This window comes from Mustela erminea, chromosome 21 (assembly GCF_009829155.1).
Source record: "Mustela erminea isolate mMusErm1 chromosome 21, mMusErm1.Pri, whole genome shotgun sequence".
Lineage (NCBI taxonomy): Eukaryota > Metazoa > Chordata > Mammalia > Carnivora > Mustelidae > Mustela > Mustela erminea.
The window spans coordinates 34,390,397-34,416,077 of NC_045634.1; the positions used below are offsets into that span (position 1 = coordinate 34,390,397).

At 47.0% G+C, this 25,681-nt stretch overlaps 1 protein-coding gene across 2 annotated transcripts in view; it reads right to left on the reverse strand.

The window, feature by feature from the left end:
• The window catches only part of MCPH1 (microcephalin 1), a 240,832-nt gene extending 234,369 nt beyond the window's left edge, over positions 1-6,463 (reverse strand). For both annotated transcript variants that reach the window (XM_032328832.1, XM_032328833.1), the window contains exons 1-2: positions 6,350-6,463; positions 4,532-4,623 (exon numbers count right to left, since the gene is read on the reverse strand). In XM_032328832.1, the coding sequence (XP_032184723.1) occupies positions 4,532-4,623; positions 6,350-6,461 (204 nt within the window). In that variant the 5' untranslated portion in view covers positions 6,462-6,463. The remainder of the gene's footprint in view (positions 1-4,531; positions 4,624-6,349) is intronic.
• Between the last annotated feature and the right edge of the window lie 19,218 nt (positions 6,464-25,681).

The window sequence follows — 25,681 nt, forward strand, 5'->3', positions numbered from 1 at the left end:
TAAAAATGAGGCCAGAATTAATAAAAAAAGAAGAGGAGGATCAAGAACACCAAAAGTTGGTTCTTTGGAAAAACTAATAAAATCAATAAAACCCAAGTACATTTTATAAGGAAAATAAGAGAAAAGACACAAATAACCAGTATCAGTATGAAGGTCATCTCGATAGACTGTGAAGATATTAACAAATTCAAACAGGATATTATGAATAGCTTTGATCCAAGAAATTTGAAAATTTAGATGAAATGAATACATTTCTTTAAAAAAAACTGCTTTCTAAAAGCATTCACAATAGAAAAAAATGCACACCCTGTAATTTTCAAACAGATGAAAAACTGTAACAAAAAGGTTTTTGGGGTTTTTTTTCTTATTTTTATTTATTTCTTAAATTTCTTTTCAGTGTTCCAGAATTCACTGTTTATGCACCACACCCAGTGCTCCATGCAATAGGTGCCCTCCACAATACCCACCACCAGGCTCACTCAACCTCCCCCACTTCTCCCCTCCAAAACCCTCAGTTAGTTCCTCAGAATCCACAGTCTCTCATGGTTTTTTAAAAATCAACAAAGAGGGGTGCCTGGGTGGCTCAGTGGGTTAAGCCTCTGCCTTCAGCTTAGGTCATGATCCCAGGGTCCTGGGATCAAGCCCCACATCAGGCTCTCTGCTCAGCAGGGGGCCTGCTTCTTCCTCTCTCTCTGCCTGCCTCTCTGCCTACTTGTGATCTCTGTCTGTCAAATAAATAAATAAAATTTAAAAAAAAAATCAACAAAGAAAGCTCAAGGACTAGTTGGCTTCATTGGAAAATTACACCAAAAGTTTGAGAGAGAAATAATGACAATCCTATACAAACTTAGAATAAAAGAGAAAGAGTCGCAATTCTGCACCTTGTTTTATGAAACCAGCCTATCTTTAGTACTGAACCACATTACAGCACAACAGGAACAGAAAAGGACGAGCCAGTATTGGTATCACTCCTTGAAATATTTGCAGGGGAAAAAGAAAAAACAAAATACCAGCAAACTGTTATCAACAAATACATAAAAATGATAACGCTTTCCCATCACTTGAGTTTATTCCAGGACTGCAAAGTTAGTTAATGATAAAATAAATAGTTATTCACTATGTTAACAAAGTAAAAGAGAAAAACCTTATGATCATCTCAATTATATGCAGAAAACACATCTGAGGACATTACAAAGTTAATTGATGAAGAAAACTCTCAGCAAATTAGGATCTGAAAGTGAGTTAAAAGAATTTTTTTTTTAATTAGGCATATGATCTTATACATGTAATCTAAAAAACAAAACAGACTCATAAAAAACTGGTGGGTACCAGAGGGGACAGGAGTGATGGACAAATATGTGAAGATTAGAAAAGCTATGAACTTCCAGTTTTAAGCCATACAGATGGAAAGTACACCATAAGGAATATTGTCAACTATGCTCCAATTTTAAAAACAAAACAAAAAAACTGCGTTAGGTGAAAATGCAAAGTTTTCCCTTGAGCAGAGGAACCACACAAAATAAGTGTGCTCTATTCAACATGGGCCCTCACCAGTGCAGTATATCCAGAAAAAGAAATAGAAAGGTTACAATTAGAAAACAGACTGTCTATGCACATAATATTCAATTGTGTACATTTATAAGTCCCCAAAATACCATATCCATGAGTTTGCTAAGTTTTCTGGACACAAGGTAGATGTGAAAAAATTATTTCTAGATACCAGTAATAAATTAGAAAAAGTAATTTAAAAGATACCATTTATAATACCATGAAAAATGACCAAGAAAATTATAAAACATTACTGAAAGAAATTAAAGAAACCAAAATCAACAAAGGCATATAGGTTCATGGGTTGAAGATTTCGTTTTGTGAAAACGTCAGTTATCTCCATACTTTGATCTACTCCATACTCTGGATCTACTCCGTACTTTGGATCTCCATACATTCTGATCTACTTTTATCAATCCAATCCCATTCAAAATTTTTAAAAGCTGAGAAACTGATTCTAAAATATATTTGGAAATGCAAAAGGCAAAGAACAGCCAGGACACCTTGAAGGAAAAACAAGGAGACTTAGGAAGATTCATTACAAGCAGCAATCATGACTGTGGTCTGTCATGAGAACAATAATGCAGATATTGAAACATCCCGTTAACTGACCGATGACAAGCAAAGTCATTACTTCAGAGATGGGGTAAAGGATGGTCTTTTCAATAAATGGTGCGAAGATAAAAGACTATTCACGGGGGGAAAAAATGAATCTATTTCACATCATATATAAAAACTAATTCCAGATATACAGTAAATCTAGATGTGAAAGGCAAAATGATAAAGCTTCTAGAAATAAAGGGAGAAATCCTCATAATCTTGGTACAGGCACAGTTGCTTTGTTTTTGTTTTTAAACAAAAGCTCACCATAAAGAAATAAAGTATATTCCATTTATCAACAAAAGGTACCATAAAGATGAAAAGACAAGCTACAGAGTTAGAAAATCTTGCAAGTCATATGGCCAACAATGAGAGCGGGAATGCTTACCAATCAAGGAGAGAAGGAAAAGCCCAATGGAAATACGAGCTGGAGTCTTGAACAGGCTCCTCAAAATAAATATATGAAAACATGCAGGAAAATACAATTTCAAACCATGATGGTGTGCTCCCAGAAACGCACCAAAGGGCTCAAAATAAAGACAAAACTAAGTACAAATAGCAGTGGGGATCTCATCCACTGGCTGAAATGCACAGTTTTCTGCAATGGTTGAATCCATTAGGAACCACTGCGAATCTTCTCAGATGTGATAATGGTCTTTTATTACACAGGAAAATTCCTTGTTCTTAGAGGTTACACACTGAACCAGTTTAGGGACAAATTTTATCTGGGACTCCCTTTCAAACAGTGTAGGAAAAGAAACACATGCGTGTAAATCTGCTATACACAAGAGACGAAGACGAAGCAAGTACCTTAAGATGTTAACAATTACTGGGTCTCGATGTTCCTTTTTATTTGAAAATTTTCTCAATTAAAGGTAAAAAGCAAAAAGATCCAAGAGATCGAAGATCTCAATACTAAGATACAACAGTTTTAAAGGCCATTCTGTAAAAAACAAACAAAACAAAACAAAAACAAACAAAAAAGGCCATTCCGTCAGCTCCCACACCCCATGGCCTTTTTCTCAGCCAGTGTACCTGGTCTTTTCGCCCAAGTAGGTAGCAGGCATCAAAACAAGGAAACACCCTCTGGTTCCTACGTTCCAACGGATCCGAAAAGAAGGGGTCTTCTCAGGTTCACGAGGGCGCCCTATCCCTACATGCTCCATACTCTCCACTCCGGTCTGCGCAGCCCGTCAGGGGAGGGCCTAGCAGGAGTCAGACAAGACTTCGGGGCACCCTCTCTGCCCACGGCTCAATGCCCCTTTCTGTTTTATAGCCTGGATGCCTCTCTCGCCTCACCCTCAACTCTGGCCCTGCCTTCACCCATCTCCTTGCCGCCTTAACCTCTCCTTCACCCAGCCTGCCGTGCTCCCCCGCATCCCGTCAGCGGCACACGTGAATCCACTTCGCTCACAGCTCAAGAGTCTCGGAGAGCAGCCCGTCTCCACCACCTCCATTCCTCGTCCCGCATTCATTTCTGGGCTAATGTCCAGTCCTTTCACCCCTGTCCCTGAAGACTACACTCAACCACAACCGTACAGTTGTCCAACCTAAAGTACACTTGCCAGTCTCCACTTGTCTGAAGATTCTGCATTCCTTTATTTTTTTTAAGATTTTATTTCTTTGACAGAGAGAGAGAAATCACAAGCAGGCGGAGAGGCAGGCAGAGAGAGAGGGGGAAGCAGGCTTCCCACTGAGCAGAGAGCCAGATAGGGGGCCAGATCCCAGGACCCAGAGACCATGACCCCGGCCAAAGGCAGAGGCTTCAACCCAGAGCCACCCAGGTGCCACCTGCATTGCTTCGAAGTACATGCCTCCTCTGACTTCCAGACTTAGTTTTCCAGAACTTCCTGGAATTCCTCCTTTGTCCCTAGGCTCCCTGCTCCCATCACCTGCCCTTCAAATACTAAATAGGCTCCGCCTTCAGCCCCTTTCATTCTAACCACCTGAGTCATTCCCACAACAGTGGTTTCACCTGACCCACAGGGTCTCGACCCCTACAATATTATCTCCAGCCTCGACTAACTCAGATTCCAGATCTGGGTATCTGATTGTCCGTCGGAGGTTTTCAGTGTGCTCACATTCACAATCTTTTCCTTAAAAACCTTTCCTTTGCCTGTATTTCTCACTTTGGTCAACAGCATCCTGCATCCAACTAACCAGTGTCAGAATCCACATTTCTAGGCTCCTCTTAGAACCAACTGTTCTCAATTTTTTCTACATCATGGTTCACCCCTCCTCCACCACGCCGCTCACCCACTGTCTTCCTTGTTGTTCGCCGGGCATGTTCTACATACTCCTTCCCAAAATGAGAAAAGACAAGCATTTCTCATCAGGTATCAGAGGACTGCCGTATGGAGCAATGGTAAAATTAATTTCTTACCTTTGCCCCCATATCCTCAAGTTGGTTTGTGAATGTCTTGGAATAATTTTCTGTTCCATTCACCGACCAGACTTCAACGTATGCCACTACATCTGAAAATAAACAAGGTACCAGCATGAAAGACATCTGAAATTCTAGCAACTCTCCCCAAGGAGTTCAATAGATGTTGATCCTGTTCTATTTACATTAAAAAGTAAGTTCAAAGCTGCTTCTATCAAAAGCCTCTTCAAAATAGCATTAGTGCCACTGAGGTTCTTAAAGCTCCAAGCAAAGAACAACTTCATTAATACACACACGGAGGCTTAACCTTTTTTTTTCTTTTCATTTCTTTTCAACGTAACAGTATCATTGTTTTTGCACCACACCCAGTGCTCCATGCAATCCGTGCCCTCTCTAATACCCTCCACCTGGTACCCCAACCTCCTACCCCCCGCCCTTCAAAACCCTCAGATTGTTTTTCAGAGTCCATAGTCTCTCATGGTTCACCTCCCCTTCCATTTTACCCCAACCCCTTCTCCTCTCCATCTCCCCATGTCCTCCATGCTATTTGTTACGATCCACACACAAGTGAAACCATATGATAACTGACTCTCTCTGCTTGACTGATTTAACCTTCTTAACCCTGGACGCTCTTCCCAAATTCCTAAACTAGGCTAGACTTTTCTGGCGCAGAGTATGTTTTGTGTAAAGGACCATACAGCCACTTAACTTCTGGTACCGGGGACAGACAGGCCCCCCCACCCCACAGGGATGGAGACAGGCTCAGAGACAGCCCCCAGCCCCTCAGAGGCAGTGACAACCCGACCACACTTCCCACAGGGACACCCGACAGGGACAGGGAAGGCAGTGGCCTCAGAAACAGCCCCCCCACACCCCACAGGGACTGACAACCTCCCCGACTCCCCACAGGGGCGGTGACAGACACCCCCATACCCCCACAGGGACTGGACTTCAGGACAGCCCTCCACACCGGACAGGCACTGGACGGGACTCCGGGACAGCCCCCCACACCCCACAGGGACGCTGACAGCCCCCCAAATCCCACAGGGACGGTGACAGCCCCCCACACCCCACAGGGACGCTGACAGCCCCCCACACCCCACAGGGACGGTGACAGCCCCCCACACCCCACAGGGACGCTGACAGCCCCCCACACCCCACAGGGACGCTGACAGCCCCCCACACCCCACAGGGACGGTGACAGCCCCCCACACCCCACAGGGACGCTGACAGCCCCCCACACCCCACAGGGACGCTGACAGCCCCCCACACCCCACAGGGACGGTGACAGCCCCCCACACCCCACAGGGACGGTGACAGCCCCCCACACCCCACAGGGACGCTGACAGCCCCCCACACCCCACAGGGACGCTGACAGCCCCCCACACCCCACAGGGACGCTGACAGCCCCCCACACCCCACAGGGACGCTGACAGCCCCCCACACCCCACAGGGACGCTGACAGCCCCCCACACCCCACAGGGACGCTGACAGCCCCCCACACCCCACAGGGACGCTGACAGCCCCCCACACCCCACAGGGACGCTGACAGCCCCCCACACCCCACAGGGACTGGGCTGGACCCAGGGACAGCTCCCCCACACACCCCACAGGGACCGTGACAACACCGCACGGGGGTGGGGGGGACACGTCTTCCTCCACATCCACACGCTGCCCCGGCGGACTTCCTGAAGACCAGGCTCCCCTCCCCACGCGCCTAGCGAGCCCACTCCGCGCACTCACGGAGTCCTGGGCGCAGGCCCTCAAGCCGGCCCATGGCCGCCGACTCAACTCCCAGAGTACAGGAAGTCCCCTCACCTTTCAAGACCTGGCGCCCTGGGGTCACGGGAGCCGCCATGAGAGACCTTACGAGGCGCACCCGTTGCACCGCTCCGAGGCGGGCGAGCCAGGAGTAGGAGACACTGAGCATGCGCCAGAGCTGACGCGCGCGCAGCCGCGCGCCCTTACCTTCCAGCTCCACGGAAATCCGCTCATCCACGTTTTCTAACAGCCCAAGGAGAGTGGGAGAAAAAAATGTGACCGCCTCTGCTTGCCTTAAAGGGGCCAGAGGGTTTTCTCTGCGCCCGGTCTCGGCTCGCCCTCAGTCTGACAGCGCTGATCAGCGTTCTGCCCGGGGTATGTTCTGTCTGCTTGGGAATTACGACTTCGGGTGTCCCAGAAAACCCAATCAAGCCCTTCCGTTTCCGTAAGGACACTCGGAAGCTTCCCGGAGCCTCGCTTGGCCCACCTGGGACCTGCGGGAGGGGGAGAGGCGCCGTCGTAGTTCGCAGCCCCTAAGGGTCTCCAACCGCGCGGTCTCGGTCGGTCCCGGAGCACCGGGTCCCCGGGCGCCGCCCAGTCGCCTGCGCTCGGTGTTACCGCTCGGAGGGCCAGACCACTGCTTTCTCTGTCCCTGAGAGCGCCTGCGGGGAGGGCGGGCACCCCTGGAGACCCCGGGCTTCAGATTCCCGCTCGGGGGGGTGGTGGGGAACTGGACCTCAGATCCCGCGGGAGGGAAAGGGAGGAGCCAGGTCTCAGACACCGCTGAAGGGACCCCAGGTCTCCGACCCCACTGGGGGGACCCTGGACCTCAGATCCCGCGGGAGGGAAAGGGAGGAGCCAGGTCTCAGACATCGCTGAAGGGACCCCAGATCTCCGACCCCACTGGGGGGACCCTGGACCTCAGATCCCGCGGGAGAGAAGGGAGGAGCCAGGTCTCAGACACCGCTGAAGGGACCCCAGATCTCCGACCCCACTGGGGGGACCCTGGACCTCAGATCCCGCGGGAGGGAAAGGGAGGAGCCAGGTCTCAGACACCGCTGAAGGGACCCCAGATCTCCGACCCCACTGGGGGGACCCTGGACCTCAGATCCCGCGGGAGGGAAAGGGAGGAGCCAGGTCTCAGACACCGCTGAAGGGACCCCAGATCTCCGACCCCACTGGGGGGACCCTGGACCTCAGATCCCGCGGGAGAGAAGGGAGGAGCCAGGTCTCAGACACCGCTGGGGGGACCCCAGGTCTCCGACCCCACTGGGGGGACCCCGGACCTCAGATCACCGCTGTAGCGGGGGTACCCTGGACCTCAGATCCCGCGGGGGAGAAGGGAAGATCCCGGTCTCAGACCCCGCTGGGGGGGACCCCAGGTCTCCGACCCCACTGGGGGGACCCCGGACCTCAGATCCCCTCTGGAGGGGGGGCCCTGGACCTCAGATCCCGCGGGGGAGAAGGGAGGAGCCAGGTCTCAGACCCCCACGGGGGCGACCCGGGCCTCAGATCCCCGCTGGGGAGATACCCTGGGCGTCAGATCCCGCGGTGGGAGAGCGGGGACCCGGGTCTCAGACCCCACTGGAGGAACCCGGGACGTCACATCCCCGCTGGGAGGACACCCTGGACCTCAGATTCCCGCTGGAGGGGGGACCCCGGACCTCAGATCCCGCGGGGGGAAAGGAGGAGCCAGGTCTCCGACCCCGCTGGGGAGACCCCGGACTTCAGGTCCCATGGGGCGACCCTGGACTTCATTCCGGCTGGGGGCGGCGGGGCGGGGAACCCTAGACCCCTGACAGCAGCTGTGGGGGGGCCCGCGCTGGGCAGTCTCACTCGAGCTTGGCCGCCCGCAAATCCCGGAGCGGAAGAAGCCGGGCGGGAGCGGGCGAACCCGGCAGGAAGCTCTTGGGATCCGCTTTAGGAAACAGCCCTGCGGGAGCGCCGCTCACCCTCCGGGGGATTCAAATCTCCCGCCCGCGGAGCCCCGCCCTCGCCTGCAAGTCCCGCCCCCGGGCTGCACGTGCGTGTCTGGCGGGAGGCGGCTAGCCAAGGCGGGGCTGCGCGAGTTCCCGGGGCTCCGGGAGAGGACGGTTGTTACGGCCAGGAAGGTCTTGTTTGGCTGCTGATAAAAACCGTTTAATCTCCCTGAAACGCCGAATCCGTTGAAGGATCCATGCCCTCTGTATTAAAGGATGAACCACCGAATGTATAAAAGCCTTCATTTCCAATGATTTCAGTGCGGTCCGTGTCTTCTGTTGTGTAAAACATTGCATTTCCCAGGCTGAATGAGAAGCACAAATTAAGGGAATCCCTTGTAACCTAATGGTTAAAATACAGGCTGCATTACGAAATCAGTCTGGACCTGGAGTTTGGAGACTGATGCCACTAACCAGATCTGAGATAATGACGAGTTACTAAAACTTTGCAAGCTTGTTACTGTTTAAAAAAAAAAAAAAAAGAAAGTAATCCTTAATAATAGTAGAAATAATAGCAGACGTTTGTTGAGCACTTTATCATGGACTTTAGAGGTATTATCGAAGTTCGTCTTACCTATGAGGTGAGTGTTGGTATTACAATTTACAAAGCACTTGTGTACATCTATGTATTTCCTCCTAGACGCTCATTAACATTCTGTATTTTTTTAACGTGTTCATTATATCCTGGAGACCAACGGGGACTCATTCTCTGCCTCCCCCCCCCCCAATCTCCTTTACAATTAAAAAAAACTTCTTGTTACTCCCTACTTCAGATCACTTGATGCTCACGAAGGCCCTGGTAGAAAAAGTAAGCAGGGGCACCTGGGTGGCTCAGTCCTTAAGTTTACAACTCTTTGAATTGCGTGCAGGTCGTAATGTCAGGATTGAGATGCAGGGAGCCTGCACCAGCCCAGTGCTCAGCTGGGAGCCTGCTTAAGGTTAAGACTCTGATAGGCGAGTGTGCTCTCTCTCTAAAATATTTGTTTAACTTACAAAAACAATATAATCCCATTTATATGCATAAACAATACAGTCCAAGAGAGGTACCTGAGGCGACATAGCCAGAAACTGGTGGTTTTGGTTGGAACTGGAAACCATACACTTAGCGTTTTTTTAACTAAATACAGCGGCAGGGTGTATGTATGGAATACGGACTAATATCTACCACACGGTGGTTCTAAAGAATTACCTTGGCCATACACAGTCCCCAAACCCCACTTCCTAGACTCAAATCTCTGGTAATTATATCATCACAAACTGTTGACCTAACAAACTCTGAAGAAATGGTTAACACCCTTTTTTGGGGTAGAGTAGGCTTAGCTCCTCTTATTGACGATAAAGCCTTTGTCTCACCAAGTAAATGATTTTTTTTTTTTTTTTTTAAAGATTTTATTTATTTATTTATTTGACAGAGAGAAATCACAAGTAGACAGAGAGGCAGGCAGAGAGAGAGAGAGAGAGAGGGAAGCAGGCTCCCTGCTGAGCAGAGAGCCCGATGCGGGACTCGATCCCAGGACCCTGAGATCATGACCTGAGCCGAAGGCAGCGGCTTAACCCACTGAGCCACCCAGGCGCCCTCACCAAGTAAATGATTAAGAATCCAGTAATGACACAATAACCAGTCACCACCTTTGCCTTGTACAAAAGGTGGTATAAAAGCTCAGTATCTGATAGTCTCAGTTTTAAGGTCACAGATATTAGCTCCTCTTTCCTCTAGAAATGTTACAGTTTTAGGTTTTATATTTCAGTTTCGGATCTATTTTGAGTTAATTTTTGTATATGGTAGAAATATGGACCTAAGTTCATTCTTTGCATATAGATATCCAAATGTTCCAGCATCATTTTTTTTTAAAGATTGTATTTATTTATTTGACAGAGATCACAAGTAGGCAGAGAAGCAGGCAGAGAGAGAAGTGGGGGGAAGCAGGCCCCCTGCTGAGCCGAGAGCCCAACCTGGGGCTCTATCCCAGGACCCTGGTATCATGACCCCAGCCGAAGGCAGAGGCTTAACACACTGAGCCACTCAGGTGCCCCCCAGCACTATTTTTTGATAAGCTTTTTGTCTGCTGCATTCATGCCTTTGTATCTTAGTCAAAATCTGTTGTGCATTGATGTGTGGCTTATTTTTGGAGTTCCCATCAGTTCCATTAAGCTATTTGTCTATCTTTATACCAACATTGTACTGTTTTGATTACTGAAGATTTGTAAATAAGTTGTAAAATCAGGTAATGTAAGCCCAAAACTATTCTTATTCAAAACTGTTTTATGTATTCTAGATCTTTTGTATTTCTATATGAATCTTAAAATCATCTTGTCATTTTCTATCCAAAAAAAAAAAAAAAAAGGCCTGCTGGAATTTCGACTGGGATTATGTTGAATCTCAGATCTATTTGAGGGAGAATTGACATCTTAAAAATATTAAATCTGGGGCACCTGGTTGGTTCAGTCAGTAGAGCCTGCAACTCTTGATCCCAGGGTAGTGAGTTCAACCCCACATTGTGTTTGGAGCCTAATTTAAGTAATTTTTAAAAGATTTTTATTTATTTATTTGACAGACAGAGATCACAAGTAGGCAGAGAGGCAGGCAGAGAGAGAGGGAAGCAGGCTCCCTGCTGACCAGAGAACCTGATGTGGGGGCTCGATCCCAGGACCCCGAGATCACGACCGGAACCGAAGGTGGAGGCTTTAACCCACTGAGCCACCCAGGCACCCCTAAATAATTTTTTTAAAATACTAAATCTTTTGGGGAGACTGGGTGACTCAGTGGGTTAAGCCTCTGCCTTTGGCTCAGGTAATGACCTCAGGGTTCTGGGATGGAGCCCCGCATCGGGCTCTATGCTCAGAGGGAAACCTGCTGCTGCTTCTCTCTCTCTGCCTCCTCTCTGCCTACTTGGGATCTCTCTCTCTCTCTCTGTGTCAAATAAATAAATAAAATCTTTTAAAAAATAAATAAAAATAAAATAAAATATTAAATATTTTGATCCATTAACATTTATTTATGTCTTCTTTAATTGCTCTCATCAATGTTTTTTTACTATTCAGAGGTTGACTCTTTTATAACTTTTGTAAAATTTCTAATTCCGACCTAAGTATTACCATTTTTGATGATACTGTAAATAACTTCTTACAATTTCAATTTCCAATAGAAATATGGTTACTGTTTGTAATTGATCTCATGTCCTACAAACTTGTTAAATTTAATTAATAACTTTAATTGATTTATATACATTCCAAACGATGTTCTACAATCACGTTGTCTGTTTTAGGAGGAAAACTTCTTCCAGCTTGAGTCTGGTGAATCAGGGCCTGCAGTTAACAATAGACTAACAGGAGAAAAAACAAGGCTTATTTTCATGTGTTCTCTGTAGTGTAGAAGTACTCAGTAATGCGTTACTCACTGAATAGCCAAGGACAAAATGTTTATCTACCAAGCCTAATACAGTTTTGGGCTTTATGGGACTAGTTTCTGGCCAGTGTAAGTAGGCAAAAAATAAAGGAAAAAAGGGGCGCCTGGGTGGCTCAGTAGGTTAAAACCTCTGCCTTCGGCTCAGGCCCTGATCCCAGGGTCCTGGGATGGAGTCCCGCATCGGGCTCTCTGCTCAGCAGGGAGCCTGCTTCCCCCCACCCGCTCTGCCCAAAACTGTATTAGGCTTGGTAGATAAACCTTTTGTCCTTGGCTATTCAGTGAGTAACGCATTACTGAGTACTTCCACACTACAGAGAACATGTGGAAATAAGCCTGCATTTCTAAGACAAAGCCCACTTAGTCATGATGTACCATCCCTTCAACATGTTGTCAGATCTGTTTTATTAAAATTTGTTTAGAATTTTGGCCTCTGTGTTCATAACCTATTTGGGTCTTCAGTTTTCTTGTAATGTAAACTTGGAGATACAGGTTGGAATTTAAAAAAATAACAAAGTGTTAAAATGTGAGCAACTCTAAGTGAACATTGTACAATTTAAAAATAACAAACACTGATTGTATAAGCCAACAATAATTGTCTTTTGAGATTACCGTGCAATGTATATACTGTAGTAACGCCCAACGATGCATTGGTCAGGGGAGTGACCCAGGGAGTACTTTCAGGCCCTTTCATTTTATTTGTTTTGTTTTGTTTTAATGTTTTATTTCTTTATTTGTTTTTTTTTTTAAAGATTTTATTTATTTATTTGACAGAGAGAAATCACAAGTAGTTGGAGAGGCAGGCAGAGAGAGAGAGAGAGGAAGAAGCAGGCTCCCTGCTGAGCAGAGAGCCCCATGCGGGACTCGATCCCAGGACCCTGAGATCATGACCTGAGCCGAAGGCAGCGGCTTAACCCACTGAGCCACCCAGGCGCCCTATTTCTTTATTTGAGGGGGAGAGCACAAGAGCGGGGGAAGGAGCAGCAGGCTTCCTGCTGAGCAGGGAGCCCAGTGAGGGGGCTCGATCCCAGGACTCTGGCATCAAGACCTGAGCTGAAGGCAGCTGCCGAACCAGCCAAGCCACCCAGGCACCCCAGGCCTTTTCATTGGACGGAAGTAGTGAAAGTACCCATGTGTGTTACAGTGTGAGCAGGCAAGGTTGCATTTGTAATCCCTGGGAAAAACAATAAGAAATTAACTATTATGTAACTATCAAAATAATGAAAGAATAAAATATAACCCATTCCAAAAAAGCAAAGAAAGGATTAAAAAATATGTAGCAAGCAAGAGAATGAACGTAAGATTCAAACCCAAATTGTCAATAACTATATTTTAAAAAACAAGTGGTTTTTTTTTAAAGATTTTATTTATTCATCTGACAGAGAGAGAGATCACAAGTAAGCAGAGAGGCAGGCAGAGAGAGAGGAAGGGAAGCAGGCTCCCTGCTGAGCAGAGAGCTTGATGCGGGACTCGATCCCAGGACCCTGAGACCATGACCTGAGCCGAAATTAGAGGCTTAACCCACTGAGCCACCCCGGCGCCCCAGTAAAACTATTTTTATTGGCAGCAGAAATCGTAGGACACCTAGAAACCCCTACAGAACCGCTGATAAAACTAACTTAAATAATAAATTCACTAAGGATCCAGAAATAAAATAAACCTGCAGTTAGAGGATGCACGAATAGAGCAGACTCCGTTTGCAATAACAAAAAGAACAAACTTAAGAAAATGTGCAAAACCTATATAAGAAAAACTTCGGGACACTCCCGGAAAACACAGTAGTCACTTTGACCGAAGCATCCCTTCTTCTTCCTTGTCTCGAGAGCCTAATATCATAGTGCTGTCTGCTCTAACTAACTGAATGTAATCCCAATTTAAAGAAAATCAATAAATATTTTGGGGTTCCTGATTTGCTCCTTGGGTCAGGTGTCTCAGCTCAGCTCAGGTCATGATCCCCGGGTCCTGGGATGAAGCCTCCTGTCACCTGGGGCTCCCTGCTCAGCAGGGAGCCTGCTTCTCCCTCTCCCTCTGCCCCCTACCCCACTTCTTCTACACCTTCACTCTTTCTCCAATAAATAAATCAATAAAATGTTAAAGAATCAGTGAATGTTTTGATGGAGCTGGACAAGTCGATGATAAAACTCATGTGCAGAAACAAATGGACCAGACCAAGAAGTCCCTGGAAAAGAAAAGCTACAAAGGACTAACACTACCAGACACAGAACATGCTGTGGTTAAAACTGAGGTCCTGGTGCATGATAGACAAACAGGGCAGTGGACCAGTGGGGAGGGTCCGGAGAAATGTCCAAGTACATGTGGGCATTTGATAAATTGTAAAGGTAGCATCTCAAATCACTGGATCAGAGATAGATTTTTGGTGTCATCTGGAAAAAAAAAATCAGTATCCCTGACCATGCATAAAAATAAATATAAAATGGGTTGGGGATCTGAATTAGAAAAAAAATGCGAATACGTAAGTTCTGGAAGCACACACAGGTGAATGGTGAATTCCAATGGAACCTGGTGTAGGGAACAGGCTTTGTAACTGTAGCTCAAAACCAATGCAATAAAAGAATGATTAAAAACAACACACCGGGAACAGAGTCCAAAGGCACTGACAGAGATCCGAGTTAGAGAGATCTGAGGAAGCTGGAAAGGATGGGGGAAGGGACAAGGAGCAACAGCGAGCCGGAGGAGCTGGGCAAGGCCAAGGAACAGATGCTCCTCAGATCCTCCAGAAAGGGCACGGCCCCACAGACTCCCTGACTTTAGCCCAGGGAGACTCCTTGCAGACTTCTCTTATCACAACTGTAAGATAATAAATGTCATGTTTTAAAGCACATACACACATACACACAAGGTAACTGGAAAAACTGGGGGAAAAAATATTTACACTATCCTAGCATATTAAAAAAAAAAAAAAACTCTTAAAAGCTGACGAACAAAAGACCAAAAACTACATAGAAAAAAATGGGAAAACAAGAAGATTGCCAGCCTTACTCATAATTAGAGAAATGAAATATAAACCTACCCTGGGATATCATTTCCCTTTCAGATTGTCAGAAACCGAACAGCAGACAATACAGTCTATTGGCAATAAGATGGGTGTGGCACCTGAGTGGCTCAGTGGCTTAAAGCATCTGCCTTCAAATGGCTATCAGACACAGGAAAAAATGTTCATCGCTAGCCATCAGGGAGATTCAAATCAAAACCACATTGAGATATCACCTTACACCAGTCAGTATGGCCAAAATTAACAAGACAGTAAGTAACGTGTGTTGGAGAGGATGTGGAGAAAGGGGAACCCTCTTACACTGTTGGTGGGAATGCAAGTTGGTGCAGCCTCTTTGGAGAACAGTGGGAGATTCCTTAAGAAATTAAAAAAAAGAGCTACCCTATGACCCTGTATTTGCACTACTGGGTATTTACCCCAAAGATACAGATGTAGTGAAAAGAAGGGCCATCTCTGCCCTGATGTTCATAGCAGCAATGGCCACGGTCGCCAAACTGTGGAAAGAACCAAGATGCCCTTCAACGGACGAATGGATAAGGAAGATGTGGTCCATATACTCTATGGAGTATGATGCCTCCATCAGAAAGGATGAATACCCAACTTTTGTAGCAACATGGACGGGACCGGAAGAGATTATGCTGAGTGAAATCAGTCAAGCAGAGAGAGTCAATTATCATATGGTTTCACTTACTTTTGGCGCATAAGAAATAACATGGAGGACACGGGGAGATGGAAAGGAGAAGGGAGTTGGGGGAAACTGGAGGGGGAGACAAACCATGAGAGACTGTGGACTCTGAAAAACAATCTGAGGGTTTTGGAGGGGTAGGGGGGGTGGGAGGTTGGGGGAACCAGGTGGTAGGTATTAAGGAGGGCACGGATTGCATGGAGCACTGGGTGTGCTGCATAAACAATGAATTCTGGTACGCTGAAAAGGAAATTTAAAAATAAATAAATGAAACAACAGGCGGAAAAAAAGCCTCTGCCTTCAGCTGATGTCATGATCCCAGGGTCCCGCGATCGGGCTCCCTGCTCAGCGGGGTACCTGCTTCCCCCTCTCTCTCTGCCTGCCTCTCTGCCTACTTGTGTTCTCTGTCTGTCAAATAAAAAAATAAATAAATCTGTTTTTTAAAAAAAGGAAACACCATGGGTAAATACCGCTAATTCATGCTAATGGAGATAAAAGTTTTACAATGTTTTTGAGGGGAATTTGGTAATGACTAACAAAGGTACACATACATCGACTCTTTGACCCATCAACTCTACTTCTAGGAATTTACCCTGAAGATATTCATCTGCAATACATGGACACAAGCTTATTGTGGCATCATTGCTTACATGTGCAAAATATTAGAAACCACTGTGTATGGAAGAGTAATTGAATAAACTGTGTTCTATCCGCACAATGCGGCACTTTGCAGCTGTGCATAAAAAATATGAGGAAGATTCCTGTGAATTCTTACAGAATGATTTGCCCGTTATTTCATTAAGTGACAAAAAGCAAGTACAAAGTCGTATTCATAGTATGTGTTCTGGGTTGAACTGTTACCTACCAAAGTTCCTATGTTGAAGTCCTAACACCCAGTAATTCAGAACGTGACCTTATTCGGAAATAGAGTCATTGCAGGTGTATTGTGTTAGGAAGAAGTCATACTAGAGTTGGGGGGCGGGAGGGGTTGCTAATCCAACATGACTGTGTCCTTGAGAAAGTGGAAGTCTGGACAGACAGGCAGGCAGGAGAGCACCACGTGAGGCCTGGAGCTCTACGGATTCCAGCCAGGGAGCCCGCAGGAGCTGGGAGAGGGGCCTGGATCACCTTCCCTTGTGCCTTCAGAGGGAGCACGGCCCTAGCAGCACCTCTCTCTGGACCTCGAGCCTCAAGAACAGAAAGAGAATGAATGTCCATTGTGTAAGCCACTGGGTTTGTAGAACTTTTACAACAGCCGTTGGAGACTAATGCAGTATGCCACCTTTTGTGCAAAAAACAAAAAACGCTATCTGCAAATATGTGCAAAAAATAATCAGACAGGAGGGATAAAGCTAAGTCTATGTGATTTGCTACCCACAGGGGTGTGCTGGAGAGGAGGAATGGGAAGAGGGTAGAAGGGTGTGTAGGACACTCGCGGGAGAACGCGTCCTTATACTTCTGGCTGCTCGAGTCACGTCAGGGTGCCGTGTGCTCCACACATCAAGTGTAAGCAAGACCGGTAAAAAGCCTAAAATACCCAACCGTATTTCAAATAAGTAACATAATGGCACCAAAGGGCAGAAAAAAATAAGGAACTTTAGACAAAGTACTAGAAATAATAACTACGTAAATATCAAGTTTCTGTTAATTATTATTTTTTTTAATATTTATTTATTTGACAGAGAGAGGGATCACAAGTAGGCAGAGAGGCAGGCAGAGAGAGAGGGGGGAAAGCAGGCTCTCCACTGAGCAGAGAGCCCGATGCGGGGCTTGATCCCAGGACCTTGAGATCATGACCTGAGCCGAAGGCAGAGGCTTAACTCACTGAGCCACCCAGGTGCCCCCTGTTAATTATTTTGTCCTTCGGGTGGGTAGAGGTCAGCAGGTTTGAAGCCACAGCTTGCAGCCGCTCCAGGATGGTGCTGACGAAGAGCCAGCCGCGGAGAGGAGCCAGGTCAGGGCTAGGAAAGGGAGGTGCGCAGTGAGAAGAGACAGCGCAGAGAAGGTGGTGCGGTGCTGAAACTGGCCTACGGCCCCTAACGTGCACAGAGATAGAGTGGTAGAAACAGAAGATCTCCTCCTGGCCTAGCTACATCTGTGGTTTGATTTGTGCGAGGCTGCACACATCGTCTAGCTGTGTCCCCCGAGAGTGCCTGTGACGTCCCAGAGAGGAAGGCGCTCCGGCCCCAACTCTGGTTTCTAAATACCCTTTTCCACTAACAAAATTCAGGTTCCTTGATAAATCGTGATATCAACAGATTATAACCCATACCAAAAAAAAAAAAAAAAAAATCGAAAATCACAAGTCCATATTAACACAAGTGAATGAAAAAAAAATGAATGAGAACAGGAAACTCTTTATTACAGTAGTTTTCTACCGTAAATCTGCAAGAATGACAGAAGTAGACTAGCCCTGCTTAGCAACCTCGGGAGTGGTTGTGTAATGTGACGGAGTAAAAGTATCATGAGAAACAGGACATTCTCATACACCTTAAGTATCTCCCTGTATCATTTGCATTCACTGCAAAGGAAAAAAGCAGTAACTTCATGGCAGGGAAACATAAAAGGCACCCCCTGTGAAAAGTGATTAGCTATCCCCATTACGGGACAAGCAGACCTCCACGCCCCGTGCTCTGATGACTTGAGAAGGACATGGTATCGCCTCTGGGCACTCCTGCCAGTGATGTGTAACTTGGGTCTAATTCTGAAGAAACATCAAGCAAATTCATACCGAGGGGCATTCTACAAAACAACCGTCCTGTTTGCTCCAAAAACATCGAAGTCATGGAAAACAAAGAAATAACGAGTATTCACGCCAGACCAGAAGAAACTGAAGAGACATTTAGCAGCTACGTAGAGTGTGCGAGTCTGGATTGAGTCGAGGACTGACACCGATCATACGTTTCTCTTCTAGGAACAATATTGCTGGAACAATTGGTGAAATTTGAAAAAGGCCCTTAGATTACGTAAGACTATCAGATAAATGTTAATTCCCTGCTTTTGACTCTTGTCGTGGGGTTAGTAAGGAAGGCATCGTAGGGGACACGCACTGAAGAGTTTGGAGTAAAGGGATGTCATATGTGTGGCCTCCTCTGACGTATTTCAGAGCGAGAACACCTGCACACTCACATCCATTCATGCTCTACCAGTGAAGATCATTTGTGTTAAGGACAGGATGGTTTTAGCAGAGAATTCTAGTGTCTAGGACATACTGACATGAGATACTATATTCAAAAAAAAAAAGAAGCTTACTCCTCATATGAACTGGAGAGATAGTGGCTCTGTCCAGAAGGAAGTCTTGAATGTAAGGGTATATTGATGTAGAGCTGTTTCACGAGCCATTTCAGAGCCGTAACAAAAAGCCTTGTTAAAATAAATACACAAATAAAAGGCTTCCCTGAGCAACAGCGCTTTGAAAGGACCCATCCCCAACACAGAAAAGATATTAAAACTAACCTGTTCTCTCCAATTCAGTATACTGGTTCTGCAAATCGGAGAAATCAAGCTAATGCCTCAACATCACAGGACCCCTTTGACTAGAATCGGCTCTAGAACTTAGGTCTTCTGACACATGAAAAAGAAAACCACAGGCCCCATGTAGGGTGACTTAGGTTAAGTCCCCAAATCAGTCTAAGTCTTACTACCTAACCTAACTGAAGTTTCAGGCTCTCAGAAATGTCACCTTTAAGCAGACAACAGAATTTCCTGGTTGTCATAGACCATTTGCTCCTGTTGGGATAGTAAAGGAAAGGGACAGACCCCTTCCGCTCCCCTTAGGAGGGTAACTTTGCCTAAACAAGGCATTCTTTGCTAATAAATTCCTTCTTCCTCCCTGCCCCCCTTCTTTTTGAGCTCTCTCTGCCTTTAAAAACCTTCCTTTTGGGTACAGCGTGGAGGGCTCAGCTAGTTAACTGTCTGCCTTGGACTCGGGTTGTGATCCCAGCGTCCAAGGATGGAGCCTTGCTCTGGGCTCCCTGCTCAGTGGGGAGCCTGCTTCTCTCTCTGCCTCTACCTGCTGCTCCCCCTGCTTGTGCTCTCTCTCTGTCTCTATTAAGTGGATAAATAAAATCTAATAAGACAACAAAACAAAAAACCCCTTTCTTTTGTTTCGCTCAGCAGAGCTCCCCTCTACTTGCTGGAAGAATGCGGTCGGATTCATGAATTGTTTAATAAAGCTGATTAGATCTCCAAGTTCACTCAGTTTCAGTTTGTTTATTTACAGATGATCCATCTGGTTTGCTCAGTTTTACAATTCTGAATTCTCCCCACAGCTCTTTCCCAGCACCTTCTCTGTACCAGGAACCCTGTGCATAAGTTCAAACATATGGTAATGAACGTCTCCCCTCTGGATTCACAACCTCTTCCTATCAGGAGAATCTGTCACCGAAGCTAGCTGTACATCTCATTAGTAAGGACAAAGTTAATTAAAACTGATGCACTCAAAGAAATGTGACCTTTGCACTAATATGTTCTACTTTTATTTTTTGTCACTGCATTTCTCTTCAGGGTTTCTAATAAAATAATATAACCCAAAGAAAGGATCTCCTGCAGTCTAAATTAAGTTATCTGGGCTCCTACTCTCGGCGGAGGATAAAAGATGAAAGCCATTTTTCGGTGCCAATACTCACCTGTCATAAAAGGGATATGTACTGGAAGGCCCTTTCATACACACTCAGGACAAAGGAAAAGCTGAAAATACTGACTTTTGTGGGATGCTCACTTCAACACAGCAGGCGGTGAGCTTTTCCAAGGTTTCTTTCTGACAACCTGACAGTTCTTAGACAGGAATCAAGATTCGAGCATCTCTGAGAAGTCGTGGCAGCCAAGTCCGATAAAAGGCCCAGTGCTTCAGAAGGGAACCCTGGTGCCCAGAGTCTCAAGTTCCCTCTGGAATGTTTCCTTCTCAACAGCATGGTATAAACATTTAGGGCAGCCCTGGGTCTGGGTTTTTTAGGAGTTCATGAATTTCAGAGGCGAAGCTCCGACTGCTGAGTTATATTTTCCTTTACGGTATTTCTCCCCCAGGAAAGAAAGAGAAAAAAAGTGGGGAGAAACTATTAGCACACACAAATCTAATAGAAGACTATAGTGTTCTGGTGAAAATATAACTCACATTATTTTTTTTTAAGATTTTATTTATTTATTTGACAGGCAGATCACAAGGTAGGCAGAGAGGCAGGCAGAGAGAGAGGGGGAAGCAGCTCCCCGCTGAGCAGAAAGCCCGATGTGAGGCTCGATCCCAGGACCCCGGGATCATGACCTGAGCTGAAGGCAGAGGCTTTAACTCACTGAGCCACCCAGACGCCCCTATAACTCACATTATTAATATGAGAAGAAATGTGGCATTTTCTTGAACAATAATAGCAAAATGTGCTCCTTTCAAATTTAATTTTTTTTAATAAAGGTTTTACATGTTTTAAAATGAGACTATTTTCTGGGGCACCTGGATGACTCAGTCGCTAGGCGTCTGCCTTCAGCTCAGGTCATGATCCTGGGGTCTTGGGATCGAGCCCCACATCAGGCTCTCTGCTCAGTGGGAAGCCTGCTTCTCCCTCTCCCACTCCCCCTGCTTGTGTTCCCTCTCTCACTGTGTCTCTTTGTCAAATAAATTAATTAATTAAATCTTTTTAAAAAATTAATAAATAAATAAAACGAGACTATTTTCTGATGATATGGGATAACTACCATGCTCCTAGTGCGGGAGAAGGCGGCAAGCAGCGAGCCAAGTACATGCTGACACCCTGCAACTCTCACCCCCACCCCCACCCTCGCCCTGGGGGATCAGTGTGACATTCGTCGGGACCCTGTCTGCCCAAGAGCAAAGGAAGGGGAACAACAAATGGTTAACTGAGAGGGCCCACAGTCCTGCAGGACCCTAGTCTCCATCAGTTGACAAGTGTCTTAATGATTCACAAGAAAATAAAAAGCAATTTTATCAATAGCTAGACCTCCAGAAACCTATATACTCAATTTCCTGGGGCCCTGATGTCACCCTCCCCTCCATAGGATAGAAAACCTTATATAATCAATCACTTCTCACACCTATAACGCAGCTCTTTCTGCCCACAAGCCCTGTCCCTGTGCTACAATAAAAACATCTTTCTTTGCACCACAAATGTCTCAAGAATTCTTCCTTGGCAGGGGGGTCCCGAACCGCACTCCAGACCACATCACTGGCTCTCAGAAACGTGGAAAAAATGTAAAACCCACGAATACATGAACTGAGAAAAGTGAATGTCTGGAAAGCAAAGAAAACGCAGAGGGTGTGAGAAACTGGAGAAACGAAATTACCTGCAAGAACCATCATCAATTATTGTAGCCTCGTGTCTTGGTCATGTTTTCTCCACAGCGGTACACGTGGAACTTTACAGCTAACGGAGAGGTAACCAACTCAAATATGAGTTCAAATGCAAGGGGGATTTCTCACGAGGGAAACGTCACCGGGCCCGAGCATTTCTGTCATTTAGCATACCCCCGCCTTCGCTCCTGCTAGATCGACACAGCAGCACTCAGGCAGAAAGCTCAATACTCCTGGCCGCGTGTGTGTCCACCCGATGAAACATTGCAGGGCGGACCACCAGGGAATTGCTTCCAGACAGATGCTAGTTCTTTCTATGTTCCTCTCAGGTTCCTTTGAGGTCCCCGTGATGCTAACTGAAGACCGTCCGTGAGCTTCTCTCCCGGCCCTTGTTGCTTTGACTGCGTTCAGCGTCCGCCTCTCCCTACACTTCTTCCCCAGAGGTTTACCTCCCACATCCAGGGGTCCAGGCACAGGGGAAGGATCTGGGATGTAACAGGGAAGGGGAAAGACTTACAAAGGGAGAAGAACACGCTGTTAGAGAGCAGGTTGTTCAAAAGAGTTTTCTGCGGCCTCAAGAGTCCCCCAACCCTGTTATTCCAGTTCAGAACTAAACCACCCCAAATCCGTCCTGGAAGCCAAGAGATAAACACAGAAAGCACCCAGCGTGGATGAGCTCTCTCCATCTAGGGCCGAAGAGAAGACAGCAGGCACCAAATTGTGTATGGTGCGGCCTCAATTTGTTAGAAACTCTCTGCCCGGGCTGTATTCAAGCCAGGACCCATGCACACAGCCACACTGGTTCCTCAAGGTTGGAAGACATCTGGGTCCTTCAAAAGTAGCCGCTGTCTTCACCTGGGCTGGGGTCTACTGTCCCCCCTCACCCCCGGCCCCCAACACCCCTTGGCACCCTGCTTCCCGGCCCAGCTGGCGGCAGGTCTGCTCCAGACCTCAGCTGAACTCCATTCTCTTTGGCGGCTGCCTCTCCCCTTGAGGCTGGTAAATATATATATATTTTTTAAATCTATTTTTCCTGTTTATACGCAGAGATCATTTTTTTTCTAATACCCAAGCTGACCGCGATCACTCGTGTCTCCTAAGACAGACTTTAATTTTTCTCCAGAGGAAAAACACTTTTGTTCCTTCACCCTCCCTCCCTCCCTCGCCCCTGCGGGGGCAGCAGAAGAGAGCCCCTGGGGAGGAGCTGCAGACGGTGCTGTGGGCCCTGAGCCCACCCAGAGCCTCCAATCGGAACCCCACAAGGCCAGTGCAGGGGGCACAGAGGCCTGGGTTGAGCATGAAAAGTCCAGCGGGGCCAGACCCCTAGGCTCCTTGTGGGCGAGGCTGAGGAGTTTGAAATTCATTAAGGACAATGGGAATCCGGTGGGAGATTTCTGTCTGAGAGCCCAGACTAAACTCAGAGCGAGGGATCCTTCTGGAAGCCGTGTGGAGATTTGCAGGTGGTAAGGGCGGAACGGGAGGACGAGTTAGGTGTGACTTCCATGACGCGGAAAAGAGCTGGTGGCGGTTGGGGATAAGGTGATGTGCGGGAGTGTGGTAGACCCCCTTTCACCATGCGGGTGCTGAGCCCACCCCCCACTACACGGGTGCTGAGGCTAAGGGCTGCCCTATGTGGCCTGCTCCAGCCGGTTGCCCTGGGGCAACCGAAGGCCAGACTGGGAAGCGCAGTCCCTTGGCCACCGACTCTCTGGGGTAGGGGAGGTTGCGTGCAAAAGCCCCGCTCCTTTGTTTCAAGGCTGTTCAGAGAATCAACAGAATGATTTTCACTTGAGAGCTCTCTCTGGAGTTCGGCTGAAGCCAGGCTTCACCCGCATACCCAAGTTTAGCTCCCTTCCTGATCCTGCCTCCTACTCTCCGTTGCTGTGTAACAAACACGCCCCATCTCTGTGACTTTAAACAACCTACTGCTATGCCTGATGGTTTTGACCGTGGGCTGAGCTCAGCCTCCTTGATCTCAAACGCAGTTACTCTCATGTGGTGGGTGGGGCTGAGTTCATCAGACCATTTCAAGGATTCTCCACACCCGTGCCTGGCATCTGGGCTTCGTTGGGCTCTGGTCCGGCATCTGGTTCTTCATTCCGTGGCTAGCTTGGGGCTTTCTCAAAGCCTGGTGGTCCTAGGATAGTTGGCCTTTTTTTTTTTTTTTTTTTTAAGATTTATTTATTAGGGGAGGGGTGCAGAGGGAAAGAACCTGGAACAGACTCCCTGCTGCGCACAGAGCCCAGCCTGGGTCTCCATCTCACTACCCTGAGATCATGACCTGAGCTGAAACCAAGAGTTGAATGTTTAACCCACTGAGCCACCCAGGAGCCCTTGCACTTGGACTTCTTAAAGGGCAGCTGGCTTCCCCGGAGCAAGTGTTCCAACCCACTGAGCAGAGGCTACATAGTGTCTTTTGTCCTGGTCTCAGAAGACACACTGTGTCACTTCCATCTCATTTTACTGGCCATCAATGACTCATAGGGCCAGCCCAGGTGCCAAAGGAGGGGGCTGCACAGGGGTACAAACACCTGATGGGGGAGGAGTGCGATCTGAAACTTGGGACGGTGATGTCTGCATAGATGGACACTCTGGACCCATGCTTAAGAATTGTGCAAGGTTAAAAAAAAAAAAAAAAAGTTGTGCAAGGTCTGATTTTTTTTTTTTTTTTGAAAGCTAACAAATTAACCTGAATTGTGGCCTGGATGCCGGCAGAAGACACAAGACTCTTGAGTCAGAGACATCGGACTTCAATACTCACTGCAGAAGCACCAGCCAGAGCTCGACGTTGGTTGGCATCAGTTCTGTATGCCCTCCGACTCCACAGCAGGGTTGCTAAGGACCCGTGATGGGTGTCGGTACTTGCCGTGGGTTGAGTCGTAAGACAGGGACACAGAGTGATGATGAAGTTCTCCTATAATCTTGTCTTCTGTCTGCTGTAGGGCTGAATGCAAACCTCTCACTCTCACTTGTGGATTTTAAAGTAAAACTATTCTCATCACTTTCTTGGTCTGCTTAAACTCTTTGCTTCTGCTACAGGTAAGTTAAACCCTCCCACTGCATTTTCTCTTAATAATTCCAGCAGTGTTTGCTCTCTATAGTTCACCAACGTCCTCTTTATGAGTATGGTCTCCAATCTATCCATCATCTATTTTAGTTTTGATAATTGCATTTTTTTATTGCTAAAATTTCAATGTGTTTTATATACCTTAAAAAAAGATTTGGAATAATTAAAGATTTACGGAAAAGTTGCAGCGATAATACAGACTTCAGAAATACCCTTATCCCAGTTTCTCCACTTGGAGTAGCTTTATCTTCTAGAGAGAGCCATGGTGAGTGCGGCTGCCCCTCGGAACAATTTGTGACTTAAACTGTAACCTCCGGAGGATTTTACTAGTTACCAAGCACATTTAGATGTGGCCTTAAGAAATACATACACTGACAACAGGTCTTTGGGGAGAAGGACGCTGTACGACCGTGAAGCTGGGCAGCTGGGGATGCCCGGCTCGCTCAGGGCCGGACGCCGCCTGCTTCAGGGAAGCCGAGCACCCGGGAGCGGCCGGTCAGCTGGGGGGGGGGGGGGCGAAAACCACCTGCTTCCCTTTTTCGTTGTCGCTCGTTTCTCTTCCCAGAAGCGCCCGTGGTTAGTTAGATGAGTCCTTCCAATGTGCTTGGTTAACTATAAACTTTATCCTGCTCCTTGCTCGCCTGCAAGACGGGATTAACGTGTGACCTTCATCAGTCCTTCTACTGGCTACTGTTTTCTAGCCAATAAAAGTGAGACTGTGGAGCTGCTCGTGGCAGCCGTCCTTTTCGACTATTGTCCCCGGCTCCCCGTCTTTTGCAGCTGACTTGTCTGTGCCTAATTCTTCTCTCGTCGCGGACTGGAAGCGGCAGTGAGTTTTTCAAAACGAAGACAGTAACACCGGTTCGTGGCTAGTAACTCAACTCGCGACCTCATTTGGATTTCAGTAGCTTGCCCTCTGCTGACCTCCTCCTGGGCCAGGATCC